General features: G+C 46.8%; 1 protein-coding gene and 1 long non-coding RNA gene across 2 annotated transcripts in view; both read left to right on the forward strand.

Annotated features, from left to right (window-relative positions):
* The window catches only part of LOC120997527, a 1081373-nt gene that overhangs the window by 847847 nt on the left and 213426 nt on the right, over window positions 1-20100 (forward strand). Inside the window, exon 2 of the long non-coding RNA XR_005778191.1 lies at window positions 6881-6886. This is a non-coding gene — a long non-coding RNA (uncharacterized LOC120997527). The remainder of the gene's footprint in view (window positions 1-6880; window positions 6887-20100) is intronic.
* PCCB (propionyl-CoA carboxylase subunit beta) overlaps window positions 19675-20100 on the forward strand; it is a 41295-nt gene continuing 40869 nt past the window's right edge. The window contains exon 1 of the mRNA XM_040427607.1: window positions 19675-19881. Coding sequence (XP_040283541.1) covers window positions 19693-19881 — 189 coding nt within the window. The 5' untranslated portion in view covers window positions 19675-19692. The remainder of the gene's footprint in view (window positions 19882-20100) is intronic.

The following is a 20100-nucleotide window of genomic DNA, read 5'->3' on the forward strand; positions in this document are numbered from 1 at the left end:
TTAATTTTTTTGCATAAAAAAATACAATTTTTACCAAAAATTTTGAAAAATTAGCAAATTTCAAAGTTTCAGTTTCTCTACTTCTGTAATACATAGTAATACCCCCAAAAATTGTGATGACTTTACATTCCCCATATGTATACTTCATGTTTGTAGCATTTTGGGAATGATATTTTATTTTTTGGGGATGTTACAAGGCTTAGAAGTTTAGAAGCAAATTTTGAAATTTTCAGAAATCTTCAAAATCCCACTTTTTATGGACCAGTTCAGGTTTGAAGTCATATTGTGAGGCTTAGATAATAGAAACCTCCCAAACCACCCCAATCTAGAAACTACACCCCTCAAGGTATTCAAAACAGTTTTTTCAAACTTTATTAACCCTTTAGATCTTCCACAAGAGTTAATGGCAGATGGAGAAACAATTTTGAAATTTCTATTTTTTGGAAAATTTTCCAATATAATCAATTTTTTCCAGGAGTAAAACAAGGGTTAACTGCCAAACAACACTCAAAATGGGTTGCCCTGATTCTGTAGTTTGCAAAAACACCCCATATGTGGTCGTAAACTACTGTTTGGCTGAACGGTAGCACATAGAAGGAGGGGAACACCATATGGGTTTTGGAAGGCAGATTTGGCAGGACTGGTTTTGTTTATACCATGTCCCATTTGAAGCCCCCTGTTGCACCCCTAGAATAGAAATTTCAAAAAAGTGACTCCATCTAAGAAAGTACACCCCTCAAGGTATTCAAAACTGGGTTTACAAACTTTGTTAACCCTTTAGGTGTTCCACAAGAGTTAATGGCAGATGGAGAAACAATTTTGAAATTTCAATTTTTTGGAAAATTTTCCAATATAATAAATTTTTTCCAGGAGTAAAACAAGGGTTAACTGCCAAACAACACTCAAAATGGGTTTCCCTGATTCTGTAGTTTGCAAAAACACCCCATATGTGGTCGTAAACTACTGTTTGGCCGAACGGTAGCACATAGAAGGAGGGGAACACCATATGGGTTTTGGAAGGCAGATTTGGCAGGACTGGTTTTGTTTATACCATGTCCCATTTGAAGCCCCCTGTTGCACCCCTAGAATAGAAATTTCAAAAAAGTGACTCCATCTAAGAAAGTACACCCCTCAAGGTATTCAAAACTGGGTTTACAAACTTTGTTAACCCTTTAGGTGTTCCACAAGAGTTAATGGCAGATGGAGAAACAATTTAGAAATTTCTATTTTTTGGAAAATTTTCCAATATAATCAATTTTTTCCAGGAGTAAAACAAGGGTTAACTGCCAAACAACACTCAAAATGGGTTTCCCTGATTCTGTAGTTTGCAAAAACACCCCATATGTGGTTGTAAACTACTGTTTGGCCGAACGGTAGCACATAGAAGGAGGGGAACATCATATGGGTTTTGGAAGGCAGATTTGGCAGGACTGGTTTTGTTTATACCATGTCCCATTTGAAGCCCCCTGTTGCACCCCTAGAATAGAAATTTCAAAAAAGTGACTCCATCTAAGAAGGTACACCCCTCAAGGTATTCAAAACTGGGTTTACAAACTTTGTTAACCCTTTAGGTGTTCCACAAGAGTTAATGGCAGATGGAGAAACAATTTTGAAATTTCAATTTTTTGGAAAATTTTCCAATATAATCAATTTTTTCCAGGAGTAAAACAAGGGTTAACTGCCAAACAACACTCAAAATGGGTTGCCCTGATTCTGTAGTTTGCAGAAACACCCCATATGTGGTCGTAAACTACTATTTGGCTAAACGGCAGGACATAGAAGAAGGGGAACACCATATGGTTTTTGGAAGGCAGATTTTGCTGGACTGGTTTATTTACACCATGTACCCTTTCAAGCCCCCTGATGCACCCCTAGAGTAGAAACTCCATAAAAGTGACCCCATCTAGGAAACTACGGGATAAGGTGGTTGTTGTTTTGGGACTATTTTTGGGGTAAATTTGATTTTTGGTTGCTCTATTTTACTCTTTTTTGAGGCAATGTAACAAAAAAATTAAATTCTAAAATTGTTTCTACATTCGCGATTTAGTTTTGTGGAACACCTAAAGGGTTAACATAGTTTGTAAAGTAACTTTTAAATACCTTGAGGGGTGTTGTTTCTTAGATGGGGTCACTTTTTTGGAGTTTCTAGTCTAGGCTACATCAGGGGGGGCTTCTAATGGGACATGGTGTAAAAAAAAAAACTGTCCATCAAAATCTGCCTTCCAGAAACCGTATGGAGTTCCCTTCGTTCTATGCCCTGCCGTGCGGCTATATAGCCATTTACGACCACATATGGGGTGTTTCTGCAAACTACAGAATCGGGGCAATAAATATTTAGTTTTGTTTGGCTGTTAACCCTTGCTTTATTACCGGCAAAATGGATTTAAATTGAAATTTTGCCCAAAAATGGGTGTTTTGGCACAGTTTTTATTTAATATTTTTAACACCGTTCATTCGAGGCATTTGGTCAAAAGTTATTTTTATAGCGACGACTTTTACGCACGCGACGATGCCCAATATGTATTGCTCTCAGACTTTGGAAACACTAAGCAGGCATCCTAAAACTGCGGCCCTCCAGATGTTGTAAAACCACAATTCCCACCATGCCCTGCTGATGGCTGTAGGTTGTCTGGGCAGTTTGAGGATGCCTGCACTAAAACTAATATTTTTTGGGGAAAGAAAAATTGTTTCCGTGTCTCCAAAGTCTGAGAGCCATAGTGTTTTATGTTCTCTAGTGGACTGTTGGGGATTATAAAAATTTAGTACTCCATGGAAGTGTGATACTCCCTGAAGCAATTGATAATGCAGAGGCCCGGATGATCGGGGCACGTGTCACATTGAGTAGTGGTGTCCTTCCGTATCCCCCTCTTGTGACACACTCTGCACTTTTTTTGGGTTCGTCCCTTCTTTCCAGTATGGGGGACCACACCTGGAAAGTGTTGGCCAGGGACGATCCGGGCGCCTCCAGTTCCCGAGGTACTCCGGCCTGCTCTTTCCCGGTCCGAAAAGATCAGGGCCTTGAGGACTGCCTCATAGAACTGGAGGAATGTCCCTGTGCTGCCAGCGCTTCGGGATAGTACAAAAGAGTTGTACATGGCAACCTGTACCAAGTAGACCGTAACTTTTTTGTACCATGCCCGGGTTTTGCGCATGGCGTTATATGGCGTGAGGACTTGATCAGAGAGATCAACTCCTCCCATATACCGATTGTAGTCGACGATACAATCGGGCTTGAGGACCGTTGCTGCGGTACCTCGCACAGGGACAGGGGTGGTGCCGTTACCGTGGATTGTGGACAGCATAAGGACATCCCTCTTGTCCTAATACCTGACCAGCAACAGGTTTCCACTGGTAAGGGCACGGGTCTCACCCCTGGGGATAGGTACCTGGAGGGGGTAGGCAGGGAGGCCGCGTTGATTTTTCCGCACGGTCCCACAAGCGAACGTGGATCTGGCGGCAAGGGACCTGAACGAGGGAATGCTGGTATAAAAGTTATCCACGTACAAGTGGTAACCATTATCCAGCAGTGGGTACATAAGGTCCCACACGAGTTTCCCGCTAACACCCAGAGTGGGGGGACATTCTAGGGGTTGAATACGGGAATCTCGCCCCTCGTACACACGAAATTTGTAAGTGTACCCTGAGGTACTCTCACAAATTTTGTATAGCTTCACGCCATACCTCGCCCGCTTTGTGGGAATGTATTGGCGGAAACTGAGTCTCCCCTTGAACGCAACGAGAGACTCATCAAACGCGACCTCCCTTCCAGGTACGTAGGCCTCCATGAATTTGGCCCCAAAGTGATCGATGACCGGCCGTATCTTATACAGCCGGTCATAGGCAGGATCACCTCGGGGTGGACATGCTGCATTATCGGAATAATGCAGACATTTCCGGATGGCCTCAAACCGTGTACGTGTCATGACCATACTGTACAGTGGGGTCTGGTATAGGACGTCCCCACTCCAGTATTGCCTGACACTGGGTTTTTGGACTAGACCCATATGCAGCACGAGGCCCCAAAATGTCCTCATTTCGGCTGCACTGACCGGCGTCCAGCCACCGGGTCTAGCCAAAACTGAGCCTGGGTTTTGAGCGACGAACTGTTGGGCGTACAGATTCGTCTGCTCCACCATCAAATTCACCAGTGGGTTACTGAAAAAAAAAAAAAAATAGTCTATTTCAGTAAACCCCACTGTGGGAATCTGGATTCCAGGATTGCCAGGGTGGGGAGGCTGGTGGGGGAGCTGGTGGGGGGGGGGGGGGGCAAGTGGCAGGGGGGGGTCTGGGTTAGGGTTAGATGGATAGATGGAAGTTTGGAATAAAAGTACTTTTTCTTTTTTTTTTTCTAACTTACTTTTCCCTTCTTTCCCTGCCTAACGGTGCCTCTCCCTCACTGACCCTAACCTACCTAGGTGGCGATGGGTGCAGGAGGGTGATGTATGCCGATTAGAGTGACGCAGGAGCTGGTGCTGGACGATGCTGCATGGTCAGGGTGCTGGACAGGAAGAGGAGGGGAGAGAGGAGCGCAGGAAGTTTGAATCTCGCGCCTCTCTCGTCTGCACCAATCAGCACCCTGGACAGCGGCGTTCAGCACCAGGGCCAGCACCGCCTCTCCAAATCCTCGGACTGCGATAGGTGGTGTATAATTACGGCACCGATCGCAGTCTTTTTCCGGTTTATCGGGTCACAGGACACCCGAATGGACCGGAAACGCAGAAAACCGCAGGTCTGAATTGACCTGCGGTTTTCTGCGATCGCCGATACGGGGGGGTCAAATGCGTTGTTACGGGATGCCGGCTGAATGATTTCAGCCGGCGCCCCGTTCCGAATAACCCCCGCGGCGCCGGAATTCCGATTTTAAGTCAGGACGTACCGGTACGTCCTTGGTCCTTAAGGACTCGGGAAATAGGGCGTACCGGTACGTCCTATGTCCTTAAGGGGTTAAAGACAGTTGTTGCTTTTTTTTTTAAAATTTAAACTCTCGGATAACCCCATTTAAAACGTTTTCATGCACAATTAGGCCAACCATGCATATCATTCGGAGATAAATAGTGATTTTAATTGTTGACAGATGGAGAGTAGGACCCAGCAGTAGGACCGATGTTATGTTCTCTGGTGAAGGCCTCTGCATGCTGTTTCCCATGTGGGACCAGTGATGGCCAGTTCGCAGTGTTCGCCAGCAAAGACATGCGGGCTGCCATCTTAACTCACAGTTCAGAGAACAGCCCGATGAAGGCCCCCGGAGGCTGCTCTCAGAACTGCCTGCTCCCGGTGACCGCATTTGATTTCAGACCAGCTCGCGGCACAGGTAAGGGCTTACCTGTTCATCGCCGAACTTGTGAGTCAAGATGGCAGCCCGCATGTCTTCGCTGGCGAACACTGCGAACTGGCCATCACTGTGTGGGACTAATCTTCAGCTATCAATGCATCCAAGACATGACTGAAGAGGATAGACCTCCATTGCTATCTTGCTGTACACCATGATAGCCTTTGAAGGCAGTGGTGTGAGGTTAATGCAACATCCTTAGCTGGATGTCTGCTCTTAGTCCAGTGTTGTGCAAACACCTTCCGATGGTTTGTGTAGACACTCTTTGCAGCCCTAGTCTTGGGATGTGATGTCCTATTTCACCTGCGGTACAGAATGGATAACTACATGGCATTCTTATAATCAGACGTCTATGCAGAGGTTTGCCTGTATGGCTGTGTTCACATCACTGTTTTGTTTTCTGACCCGTCAGAAGAACAGAAAAATATTTTTTTTTTAAAGCAGATCCTTTATTTTGATCATCTGTTGTGCATTTTTGTCAGTTCCGTATAAGATATGTTCTTTTTGAAAGGAGAACAAGCAAAATAAAAGATCTTTTTTTTTTTGTTTACATTTTTTCTGTTCTTCTCACAGATCAGAAGAATGGAAAACAAAATGGTGTCATTCCGGTTGGTCGTTGTTCTCCCAACCGCTGGGACACACAATGGTAAACAGTGCTGACATCTAGGCATGTAGCGACCTGTCGGAGTGATAAACTCAAGGATTCTGTCCCTGTCAGTTTGCAATAACTGGCACTCTGATGAACAGGAGGCATTGCACAATCATTCCACATGACTTGATCCAATGTTTGAGGTTTCATGTGCTTTCAATATGCCTCTCCCACATGCCACAGATTGGAGCTAGGTGCTTGAAAATTTGATAATCTGCAGATGTTAGTGACATCTGATAGGTCCTCAATTTGGATAACCTTACAGCTTGTTCTTTTTAGTGCTGCAGTTTCTTTGTTGAGAAGAGTAGTTTCACTAAGTCACAATCGATTTGGCATTAGCTAAACTGCTGTGCAGAATCTAAGGAATCTCTGCATTCTTCATCCTTAAATCCCCAAAGAGATAGACTTTTCCTTCAGATTTCTAGGTTGCTGTCTCCAAAATAGTCACTGATTATTGCTGAATGAGCAGTAATGCGGTCAGGAACAGAGCCAAAGGCAGAAGTCAGGGTGCAGTCAAATTATAATACAGTACAGTAAATAAAGCACAAGTACAATGCAAATGCCAGAACAAGAAAATGACTTAATCTGCAGGCGAGGTTGTACACCTAGAGTACTCTTTAAATAGGCTGCCAGGACAGAAAGCAGTAAGACTTCCTTGGCTACCCAGGTGACCCGTTGCAGATGGCAGAGAGGAGAAGGAGAGCTACAATCAAGGACCTCAAATCTGCTGCAACACTAGAGCAGAACAGAGGCGAGTCAGGTTGCTTCACCAAAATGAGAAAGGGTGGTCATCGTTGTCTTTCTCCTGTAGTTTTGTGAGCTCTTCCTGATTCTTTAGCTCCTATAGGCTTCAATGGGATTGTGTACATGTGCAGCCAATATTTGTTTCACTCTATATTTAGAGCCTTGTGAAAGCTGCTTTGGATTACCAAAAAGAAGATAAGATAAGGAAGCACCATTGACCAGATAGGTAGGTGGCACCCCTGTAGATATGCCATGAATGTCTGTAGTCAGACTACCCCTTTGAATTATGCAATCACAGATGAGTCTCTCTCGCTCTCTCTCTCTCTCTCTATACATATATATATATATACACTACACTTATATAAATGCAATATGGACAAAAATACACCTATAGGAGCCTTTGTGACATCCCACCCTAAACCCATAAGCATTAATACAAAGTTAGTTTCCCCCTTTGCAGCTAAAACATCTTCCACTCTGCTGGGAAGGCTTTCTACAAGATTTTGGAGTATGTCTGTGGTAATTTTTGCCCATTAATCCAGAACATTTGTGAGGTCAGACAATAATGTTGTATGAAAGGGACTGGCTTCCAATTTCCACCCTAGTTGGATAGGGTTGCAGGCCAGTTAAGTTCTTCCACATCAAACTCACCCAACCATGCCTTTATGGACCTTTCTTGGTGTCCTGAGGCACAGTCATGGTGGAATAAAAACAAGCCTTTCCCTGGACATTTTATACAAAGTAGGAAGCTTGCAATTGTTTAACCCCTTAAGGACCCATGACGTACACGTACGCCATTTCTGTCCGGGACTTAAAGACCCGTGACGTACATGTACTTTATGGTGATCAGGCGGGTGCAGGAGCTGCGCCCGCCCGATCAGCGGCAGGGGTCTGGCAGTCAGTGATAGCCAGACCCCTGATGCATGCGCCAGCATTGGGGAAATCAACGATGCCGGCGCATTAACGCTTGATGTGCCGCGGTCAGCGCTGACTGCGGCAGGTGCGTTGTCGGGCGGGGATCGGAGCTGCCATCGGGTCCCCGTGCTGCTGTGACGGGGACCCGATGGCATGGAAGGCAGCCGGATGCCTTCCTTAGGCATCGGGGCTGCCTTCCGGGGGAGAGCTTGTGAGATCCAGCCCCCTGGATCTCACAGGCGGGAAGCTGTAAGTGTATTACAAATAGAAATATAGCTCAGGTACATATCTGTAAATCAGCCCACATGCTGTCTAGGTCAATTCCATATAATGCTAATGGAAATATATACGGTACATCCACACTGGATGTAAAGTGCTTCAAAAAGATCCGCTGTAGGTTTGCCACAAAACTGCCCTTCCACTATGTGGCATCACTAGTACTGGTCCTATGGATCTGTATCCGCATCATTTAAGCCCAAAAAAAGACGCCCTATTTTATGTGTTGGCTTTTTCCCGCCTTGATATTTGGCCTTTGATCAGCCCATAGGGAGGCCTGTTGGGTAGATGCAAAATTATCCCCTTCCAAACATCTGCCGTAGATGTACAATCGTGGCCAAAAGTTTTGAGAATGACAAAAATATTAGTTTTCACAAAGTTTGCTGCTAAACTGCTTTTAGATCTTTGTTTCAGTTGTTTCTGTGATGTAGTGAAATATGATTACATGCACTTCATACGTTTCAAAGGCTTTTATCGACAATTACATGACATTTATGTAAAGAGTCAGTATTTGCAGTGTTGGCCCTTCTTTTTCAGGACCTCTGCAATTTGACTGGGCATGCTCTCAATCAACTTCTGGGCCAATTCCTGACTGATAGCAACCCATTCTTTCATAATCACTTCTTGTTTGTCCACCCGCCTCTTGAGGATTGACCACAAGTTCTCAATGGGATTAAGATCTGGGGAGTTTCCAGGCCATGGACCCAAAATGTCAACGTTTTGGTCCCCGAGCCACTTAGTTATCACTTTTGCCTTATGGCACGGTGCTCCATCGTGCTGGAAAATGCATTGTTCTTCACCAAACTGTTGTTGGATTGTTGGAAGAAGTTGCTGTTGGAGGGTGTTTTGGTACCATTCTTTATTCATGGCTGTGTTTTTGGGCAAAATTGTGAGTGAACCAACTCCCTTGGATGAGAAGCAACCCCACACATGAATGGTCTCAGGATGCTTTACTGTTGGCATGACACAGGACTGATGGTAGCGCTCACCTTTTCTTCTCCGGACAAGCCTTTTTCCAGATGCCCCAAACAATCGGAAAGAGGCTTCATCAGAGAATATGACTTTGCCCCAGTCCTCAGCAGTCCATTCACCATACTTTCTGCAGAAGATCAATCTGTCCCTGATGTTTTTTTTGGAGAGAAGTGGCTTCTTTGCTGCCCTTCTTGACACCAGGCCATCTTCCAAAAGTCGTCACCTCACTGTGCGTGCAGATACGCTCACACCTGCCTGCTGCCATTCCTGAGCAAGCTCTGCACTGGTGGCACTCTGATCCCGCAGCTGAATCCTCTTTAGGAGACAATCCTGGGGCTTGCTGGACTTTCTTGGACGCCCCTAAGCCTTCTTAACAAGAATTGAACCTCTTTCCTTGAAGTTCTTGATGATCCTATAAATTGTTGATTGAGGTGCAATCTTAGTAGCCATAATATCCTTGCCTGTGAAGCCATTTTTATGCAACGCAATGATGGCTGCACGCGTTTCTTTGCAGGTCACCATGGTTAACAATGAAAGAACAATGATTTCAAGCATCACCTGTCACGGATGGTGTACAGGAAACAAGACAATACCATATAAACAATGTCTCTCTGGATCCACAACTAAGGAACAAAGGGAGACCCCTGCAATAGACCTGCCGCTCTCCCTCACTGCTCAGCCTATGCGAACACCCCAAAGGTGGATGGCCGCATATCCACGTTCCTCGGCTATCTATTACCTGAAGACCCTACAATAGTGAAGGGACACGACCACCGGCTCCCTACACTGACACGGAGGGAGTCAGGGTCACCTGGATCCAGAAAAGACAAAATCATAAATACATAAACAGCACTTATCTTGCAGACGACTGAGGACTGGGAACTGGGAACAGCATGCACACACACTCCAGGAAGTTGTATCAGCCGCACACTACTGCATTATGGGGAGGAACTTAAAGGGTAGCAATCAGTCCAACTGCATGACAGCTGAGATAGACTGACGAGATGAGAAACTAAACCAAAACAAAGAAATTCAAGGAGGAGGATCTGAGAAGCTCCTGTGAGCGCTTCTCAGCTGTCTGGCTGTGACAGTACTCCTCCCTCTAGGAGTGGACTCCGGACACTCAGAGCCCACCTTCTCAGGATGGGACCTATGGAAAGCCCTGATGAGACGAGAGGCCTTAATGTCCGTCACTGGGACCCACATCCTCTCCTCAGGACAATAACCCTCCCAATGAACGAGGTACTGGAGGGAACCGCGGACAAGACGAGAATCCACAATCCTAGAGACCTGAAATTCAAGATTTCCATCAACCATAATCGGAGGAGGAGGCAAAGGCGAGGGTACAATAGGTTGAACATAAGGTTTCAATAAGGACTTATGAAAAACATTATGGATCTTCCAAGTCTGAGGAAGATCAAGACGGTAGGCAACAGGATTGATGACAGACAGGATCTTGTAAGGCCCAATAAACCTAGGACCCAACTTCCAGGAGGGAACCTTCAATTTGATATTCTTGGTAGACAACCACACCAGATCACCAACATTCAGGTCCGGACCAGGCACACGTCTCTTATCCGCCACACGCTTATATCTCTCACTCATGCTCTTTAGATTATCCTGAATCTTTTGCCAAATAGATGACAAAGACGAGGAGAATCTGTCCTCATCAGGCAAACCAGAAGAGCCCTCTCCCGAGAAAGTCCCAAACTGCGGATAGAACCCATATGCACCAAAAAATGGTGACTTATCAGAGGACTCCTGACGACGGTTATTTAAAGCAAACTCAGCAAGGGACAAAAAAGAACACCAATCCTCCTGATTCTCCGCCACAAAACAGCGCAGATATGTCTCCAGATTCTGATTGACGCGCTCTGTCTGGCCATTCGACTGCGGATGGAAAGCAGAAGAGAATGACAACCGAACCCCCAAGTGAGAACAGAAAGCCTTCCAGAATCTGGAAACAAACTGCGTGCCTCTATCAGAGACTATGTCTGAAGGAATCCCATGCAATTTGACAATGTGGTCAATAAATGCCTGCGCCAGCGTCTTAGCATTGGGCAAACCAGGAAAAGGGATAAAATGCACCATTTTGCTAAAACGGTCCACCACCACCAGAATCACAGACTTCCCAGAGGAACGAGGCAAGTCCGTTATGAAGTCCATAGACAGATGTGTCCAAGGACGGGAAGGAATGGGCAAAGGAAGGAGAGGACCTGATGGCCGTGAATGAGGGACCTTGGCACGAGCGCAAGTCTCGCAAGCTGCCACAAAACCCTCAACCGACTTACGAAGCGCAGGCCACCAGAATCTCCGAGCGATGAGATCCAGTGTGGCTCTTGCCCCCGGGTGCCCAGCAAGGACCGTGTCGTGGTGTTCTTTAAAAATCTTGTGTCTCAAAGCGAGAGGCACAAACAACCTCCCAGGAGGACAAAGATCAGGAGCTTCTGACTGGGCTGCCTGCACCTCTGCCTCCAATTCAGGAAAAAGAGCAGAGACCACCACACCTTCAGCCAAAATGGGACCCGGGTCTTCAAAATTCCCACCTCCCGGAAAACAACGTGACAGGGCATCTGCCTTCACATTCTTAACCCCAGGGCGGAACGTAACAACAAAATTAAACCTTGAAAAGAACAAAGACCATCTGGCCTGTCTCGGGTTCAGACGCTTGGCTGACTCCAAGTAGGCCAGATTTTTATGGTCAGTAAACACGGTAATAGGGTGTCTGGCTCCCTCTAGCCAATGGCGCCATTCCTCAAAAGCCAACTTGATGGCCAACAATTCCCTATCTCCCACATCATAATTTCTCTCTGCGGAGGAGAGTTTCTTTGAGAAAAAGGCACACGGTTGCCATTTGGCAGGAGAGGAACCCTGAGACAAGACCGCACCCACCCCTACCTCAGAAGCATCAACCTCAACTATAAAGGGTAACGAAATATCAGGTTGTACTAGGATGGGAGCGGAAGCAAAACTCTCCTTGATATTAGAAAAGGCCTTATGCGCCTCTACCGACCAGGAAGAAAAATCTACCCCCTTTCTGGTCATATCAGTGAGTGGTTTAACAACAGAGGAATAATTCAAAATAAATTTCCTGTAATAATTGGCAAAGCCCAAAAAACGCATCAGCGCCTTCTGATTCTCAGGAAGCTCCCACTCAAGCACAGCGCGGACCTTCTCGGGGTCCATGCGAAAACCAGAAGCGGAGACAAGAAACCCCAGAAATTGGATTTCTGGAACCGCAAACACATATTTTTCCAGTTTCGCGTATAATTTATTCTCCCGCAGGATGAGCAAGACCTGACGTAAGTGTTCCTTATGAGTCTTGAAATCAGGAGAAAAAATCAAAATGTCATCCAAATACACTAATACAAATTTCCCCATTAAATGATAAAAAATGCTGTTGACGAAATGCTGAAAAACGGCTGGGGCATTCATCAAACCAAAAGGCATAACCAAATTCTCAAAATGGCCCTCAGGGGTATTGAAAGCCGTCTTCCATTCGTCTCCTTCTCTGACCCTAACCAGGTTGTAAGCCCCTCTTAGGTTTAATTTGGAAAAGACTTTAGCCCCAACAACCTGGTTAAACAGGTCCGGGATCAGAGGAAGCGGATAAGGATCACGAATAGTGATACTGTTCAGCTCCCTGAAATCCAGACAAGGTCTTAAAGAACCATCTTTTTTCTTAACAAAGAAAAAAACAGCGGCAACAGGTGACTTCGAAGGTCGTATGTGTCCTTTTCTCAGACTCTCAGAGATATAAGCCCGCATAGCGACCCTCTCAGGTTGGGAGAGATTGTATAAACGAGATTTAGGCAGCTTGGCGCCTGGGATGAGATTAATAGGGCAATCATACTCCCTGTGCGGAGGTAAACCCTGAACTCCACTCTCAGAGAAGACATCCAAAAATTCAGAGAGGAAAGGTGGTACAGTCTTAGTAGAAACCTCAGAAACAGATGTTATGAGGCAATTCTCTTTGCAAAAGTTACTCCAACCATTTATTTGCCTCGCTTGCCAATCAATGGTAGGGTTATGTTTAGTGAGCCAGGGTAGCCCCAACACTAGAGGAGTAGGCAAACCGCTAAGGACGAAACATGACACATCCTCAACATGAGCATCACTCACAATTAAACGGATATTGTGAACTATGCCCTTTAATGATTTCTGAGAAAGTGGAGCTGAATCAATAGCAAAAACAGGAATATCCTTTCCCAAAGTGCATACCTGGAAACCATGAGTTATTGCAAATTGATTATCAATGAGGTTGACAGCTGCTCCACTATCCACAAAAATCTCACAAAAAATGCTCTTGCTCTCTAGCGCCACCCTAGCAGGCAGGACAAAACGGGAACTACAAGCAAACGGAAAACCTTCAATTTCCGCCTCAACCCTGCCAATAGTAACAGACGGAACATTTTTAAAAGATTTTTTCCTTTTTGTCTCTTTATTACTCCCAGAAAACTGCCTGAATCTCCTAGAGGGACAAACATTTGCCAAATGATTTATACCTCCACAACAAAAACAAACCCTCCCATGCGGGCTGAATCTTCTATTTTCAGAGGCAATCAACCCCAGCTGCATGGGCTCCTGCTCAGAAGGGGCTGACAGCGACTGAGACTCCTGCGCACAGAATGAGACCGCTGCACTGTTCCGGGACTGAGTATGACAGGAAGGAGAGATCTCTCGTCTCTCTCTAAGACGCCTGTCAATACGAACGGCCTGAGACATAGCAGAGTCCAAGGAGATAGGCCTCTCATGAAAGGAAAATGCATCTTTCAATCCCTCTGAAAGACCATGGCAAAATTGACTTCGGAGTGCAGCATCATTCCAACCAGTATCAGCTGCCCATCTCCGAAATTCTGAGCAGTATATCTCTGCGGATTGTTTACCCTGGCATAACAGACGTAGTCTAGACTCAGCCAGAGCAATACGATCCGGATCATCATATATCTGACCCAGGGCTAAAAAGAATTCATCCACTGAGCGGAGGGGCCGTGCCCCCTCCGGTAGCGAAAAGGCCCAAGACTGAGCGTTACCCCTGAGCAGCGATACAATGATCCCCACCCTCCGTTCTTCATCACCAGAAGAATGGGGAAGAAGGCGAAAATGGAGTTTGCAAGCCTCTTTAAAACGCACAAAATTCTCACTACCCCCAGAGAACGTATCCGGGAGCGAGATCTTGGGCTCAGCACAAACTCCATGAACGCAAGCTGAACCGGTCACTTGAAACTGAGAAAAAATCCTACGGAGATCAGCTACCTCCAATGAAAGACCCTGGAGGCGTTCAGCCAAAAGTGAAACCGGATCCATGCTTGAGACGGTTTTGGCGGCTGATAATGTCACGGATGGTGTACAGGAAACAAGACAATACCATATAAACAATGTCTCTCTGGATCCACAACTAAGGAACAAAGGGAGACCCCTGCAATAGACCTGCCGCTCTCCCTCACTGCTCAGCCTCTGCGAACACCCCAAAGGTGGATGGCCGCATATCCACGTTCCTCGGCTATCTATTACCTGAAGACCCTACAATAGTGAAGGGACACGACCACCGGCTCCCTACACTGACACGGAGGGAGTCAGGGTCACCTGGATCCAGAAAAGACAAAATCATAAATACATAAACAGCACTTATCTTGCAGACGACTGGGAACTGGGAACAGCATGCACACACACTCCAGGAAGTTGTATCAGCCGCACACTACTGCATTATGGGGAGGAACTTAAAGGGTAGCAATCAGTCCAACTGCATGACAGCTGAGATAGACTGACGAGATGAGAAACTAAACCAAAACAAAGAAATTCAAGGAGGAGGATCTGAGAAGCTCCTGTGAGCGCTTCTCAGCTGTCTGGCTGTGACATCACCCTCCTTTTAACATGTCAAGTCTGCCATTTTAACCCAATCAGCCTGACATAATGATCTCCAGCCTTGTGCTCGTCAACATTCTCACCTGAGTTAACAAGACGATTACTGAAATGATCTCAGCAGGTCCTTTAATGACACAATGAAATGCAGTGAAAAGTTTTTTATGGGATTAAGTTAATTTTCATGGCAAAGAAGGACTATGCAATTCATCTGATCACTCTTCATAACATTCTGGAGTATATGCAAATTGCTATTATAAAAACTTAAGCAGCAACTTTTCCAATTTCCAATATTTATGTAATTCTCAAAACTTTTGGCCACGACTGTACAGTGGATGTTTGGTCTTTAAAAATGGTGTCTGCTCTGGAGCAGGACACACAGGGTTAATGTACGAGGGGTATTCAGTAAGTCATCTGCCTTAGGCCTCATGCACACGACCGTTGTGTGCATCCGTGGCCGTTGTGCCGTTTTCCGTTTTTTTTCGCGGACCCATTGACTTTCAATGGGTCCGTGGAAAAATCGGAAAATGCACCGTTTTGCAGCCGCATCCGTGATCCGTGTTTCCTGGCCGTGAAAAAAATATGACCTGTCCTATTTTTTTCACGGCCAACGGTTCACGGACCCATTCAAGTCAATGGGTCCGTGAAAGAACACGGATGCACACAAGATTGGCATCCGTGTCCGTGATCCGTGGCCGTAGTTTAGTTTTTATACAGACGGATCCGAAGATCCGTCTGCATAAAGCTTTTTCAAAGCTGAGTTTTCACTTCGTGAAAACTCAGAACCGACAGTATATTCTAACACAGAAGCGTTCCCATGGTGATGGGGACGCTTCTAGTTAGAATACACTACAAACTGTGTACAAGACTGCCCCCTGCTGCCTGGCAGCACCCGATCTCTTACAGGGGGCCGTGATCAGCACAATTAACCCCTTCAGGTGCGGCACCTGAAAGGGTTAATTGTACTATCATATCCCCCTGTAAGAGATCAGGGCTGCCAGGCAGCAGGGGGCAGACCCTCCCCAGTTTGAATATCATTGGTGGCACAGTGCGGCCCCCCCCTCCCTCTATTGTAATAATTCGTTGGTGGCACAGTGTGCGCCCCCCCCCCCCCCCCCCCCCCATTGTAATAATTCGTTGGTGGCACAGTGTGCGCCCCCCCCCCCTTCCTCCCTCTATTGTAATAAATCGTTGGTGGCACAGTGTGCGCCCCCCATTGCCCCCCCCCCCCCCCTCCCTCTATAGCATTAACAACGTTGGTGGCCAGTGTGCGGCCTCCCATCTCCCCCCCCATCATTGGTGGCAGCGGAGTTCCGATCGGAGTCCCAGTTTAATCGCTGGGGCTCCGATCGGTAACCATGGCAACCAGGACGCTACTACAGTCCTCGTTGCCATGGTTACTTAGCAATAGTACAATAGTTGAAGAGTCATACTTACCTGCTGCTGCGATGTTCTTGTCCGGCCGGGAGCTCCACCTACTGGTAAGTGACAGTGACAGGTCTGTGCGGCGCATTGCTAAATGAACCGTCACTTACCAGTAGGAGGAGCTCCCGACCGGACACGAACATCACAGCTCCCAGGTAAGTATGAATCTTGTACTATTGCTAGTAACCCGCTGCCACCAATGATCGGGGGGGGGGGGGGGGGGGGGGGGGGGGGGGGCGCAAGATGGGAGGCCGCACACTGGCCACCAATGTTGTTAATGCTATAGAGGGAGGGGGGCCAATAATTGCCACCAACGATTTATTACAATAGAGGGAGGAAGGGGGGGGGGGGGCGCACACTGTGCCACCAACGAATTATTACAATAGAGGGAGGAAGGGGGGGGGCGGGGGGGGGCACACTGTGCCACCAACGAATTATTACAATGGAGGGGGGAAGGGGGGGGGGGCCGCACTGGCCACCAATGATATTCAAACTGGGGAGGGTGGGGGTCTGCCCCCTGCTGCCTGGCAGCCCTGATCTCTTACAGGGGGATATGATAGTACAATTAACCCCTTCAGGTGCGGCACCTGAGGGGTTAATTGTGCTGATCACGGCCCCCTGTAAGAGATCGGATGCTGCTAGGCAGCAGGGGGCAGTCATGTACACAGTTTGTAGTATATTCTAACTAGAAGCGTCCCCATCACCATGGGAACGCCTCTGTGTTAGAATATACTGTCGGAAATGAGGTTTCACGATCTAACTCATATCCGACAGTATATTCTAACATAGAGGCGTTCCCATGGTGATGGGGACGCTTCAAGTTAAAATATACCATCGGATTGGAGAAAACTCCGCTCTGATGGTATAAAGGGGACTCCGGACTTTACATTGAAAGTCAATGGGGACGGATCCGTTTGAAATGGCACCATATTGTGTCAACGTCAAACGGATCCGTCCCCATTGACTTGCATTGTAATTCAGGACGGATCCGTTTGGCTCCGCACGGCCAGGCGGACACCAAAATGACTTTTTTTTTCATGTCCGTGGATCCGCCAAAAATCAAGGAAGACCCACGGACGAAAAAACGGTCACGGATCACGGACCTACGGACCCTGTTTTTGCGGACCGTGAAAAAAAACGTTCGTGTGCATGAGGCCTTATGAAAACATTTTCTGGGAAAACTGAACTTGCTACTTTTCAATGTAATCCCCCTTTGACTTCAACACACTTATTCCACTTCACCTCCAGTGATCGGACGCCCCCAGAATAGGAGACTTCTTGCTGCTGCAGGAACCCTGTCACCGCCTCGTTGACAGAATTTTCATCAGGAAATTGTTGCCCACGCAGAAATTTCTTCAGGTTCCGAAAGCAAAAGCAATCACTGGGAGACAGGTTTGGACTGTAGGGTGGATGGGTAAGCTCCATGAAGCTGCATTCCCTGTTAGCAGATTGTGATTTGTGAGACTTGCGAGCTGGCGCATTGTCGTAAAGCAGCAACGCACCTGCTGACCACTTGCCATGGCGTTTCTCTTTGATTGCCCCACGTAATGCCTTCATTGTTGAAGCATAAGTGTCTCCAGTAACTGTTATCTTTTGTGGCATGAATTCTAGTAATAAAACACCTTCTGTATCCAAAAAAACTGTTGCCATTATCTTTCCAAATGACTGCTGCACACAAAATTTCTTTGGAATTGTTGACCCCCTGTGCTTCCATTGCAAATACTTTTGTTTTGTCTCAGGATCATGGTGGTGGACCCATGTTTCATCACTCGTAATAAACTGAAAATAGATGTCTAGTGGATTTTCTCTAAGCATGTCTAAATTCTCTTGGCTAAATTTCTGGCAATTAATTTTTTGCTCAGGCGTCAACATTTGTGGCACCCACCGGGAACTGACCTTTGACATCATCAGAATAACATGAATGATACTGTAAACTGTGCCAAATGAAATGCCTAGTTCATGAGCTATAACACTGACGTTGACCGGACGATCTTACAAAATCATGGCTTCCACTTTACGGCACATTTCCTCTAAAGATGCTTCAACAGGTCGCCCTGAACGGGAGTCATCTTCAGTTGATTCCTTGCCGCATTTAAACTGCTTGGCCCAAATCTTTACTTGGTAGTAGGAAGGTGCATCATCACCATATCCAGCAATCATCCTCTCATGGATTTCTTTAGGCTTCTTTTGTAAGGAATTTAATCATCCCTCTTTATCCAAAAACGCCCATACTATTAAAATATAATTTATTTTTATCCCATATCAGCAGCTAAAGCAGCCCTGCCCCATCACTCTGCTCGGGTTGAACTGTTAAATGCTTTTCTCAAAACCCAAGCAGAGCTCAGGCAAAAAGGTTAAAGGGGTTATCCAATCCTATCAACTGCCACCCCATATGTTGGGCCCCTCACAGTGAATATGCTTACCCCGCTCCTCTCCTGGTCCCCGCACTGCCGCTTCTCCCTGTGCGCAGATGAAAACATACGGTGTTGGGGGGAGCAGCCAATGGCAGGCAGGGATGGGGACGAGCCTCCCTAGCATCACCTGCGATGCTAGGGAGGCTCATCCCCGCCTGCCATTGGCTGCTCCCCCCGACACCGCGCACTGGGAGAAGCAGCAGCGGCAGTGTGGGGGCCAGGAGAGGAGCGGGGAGCCAGGTAAGTATATTCAATGTGAGGGGCCCGGCATATGGGGGGGGCATCTTATAGGATTGAATAACCCCTTTAACGTTAGATGGTTAAATTAAATTCCAATTCCAAATCATTCATGTATGGTGGAAGTGCCTAGGTAAAATATGACGCCGGCTCAGGAGCTGAGCCCGCTGTATATGCGATGGGTACGGCGAAGGCGCGAGATTTAAAACGCAGACAGGGCCAGCCAGAGGACAAGCGCGTTTGCTGGCCCTGTCAGTCAACATGGGGAGGGGGCGTCTTTTTAAAAGGAGGATGCAGCTGCTACCAGCAAGTAGCCACCCTACTTGCTGGTAGACAGGTAATTTACATATTATAAAAGTCAGTTTTTTGAAGAAACTACTGAACGAAAAAGAGTAAGAGCATTATATATTGATAAATCGCAGTATAAGGATTTTAAGTAGCCAAAAAATGAGTTTAGGGGGGTGACAGAAAGAGTACAACTGGTCCCATAAAAACAAGCCCTCATACAGCTATGTCCACAGAAGGCAGGGGGTAGTAATTAGCTGAGCCCTGTCCTCTACAGTCTAACCTCTCTCCTAGAGGTTTTCTAGGTAAATGTTTATATAATATTTTGAAGGGTCATGTGACGCCCACAATGCTCATCTCTGAATGGTCAGACCGCTTTATGCAGCTCGCCATTGGTTTCCGATGCGTCACCTGTCTGCACTGGGTTCTGTGTTCTGATTGGTCCGCAGGCATCTGGCGCGCCTCTGATTGGCTGGTTATCCTCCTGTACTGCGCTGTTATTGGTATACTTTTTCACATTGCTAATTATGATTGGCTGTTGAGGCTTAGTGTTTCCTCATTGGCTGGGGAACAGGGTAGTTGTCATGGCGGCCGTCCACGGTGTCTCCCGGCTCTTGGCAGGGCTTTTAAGTCCTAGCACCCGGTGGGCATCCCGAGTGCCCGGTCGCTTGTACTCGGTTAGCCACTTGTCAGTGCCGGAGAGAATAGAGAAGAAGCGGAACGAAGCGCTGCAGGGCGGAGGACTGCAGAGGATAGAGGCGCAGCACAAGAGGGTGAGAAGGGCACTGTGTCACCCGGCTGCGCGGACTGCCTGTAGGGGTCGCACTTTCCATTAGCTGTTTGCACCTGAGCGCAGAGGCTTGTGTGTGTGTCTGACATCGGGGAGGTGGTTATCTGAGGTAGCAGAGCCGATCTCGTGGATGTAGTGCGAGGTAACATAGGGGAGACTGTGCAGGTCTGGACTGGGTGCTGCTGCAGATCTCATTATATGG

The sequence above is a fragment of the Bufo bufo genome, chromosome 4, assembly GCF_905171765.1.
Source record: "Bufo bufo chromosome 4, aBufBuf1.1, whole genome shotgun sequence".
Taxonomy (NCBI): Eukaryota; Metazoa; Chordata; class Amphibia; order Anura; family Bufonidae; genus Bufo; species Bufo bufo.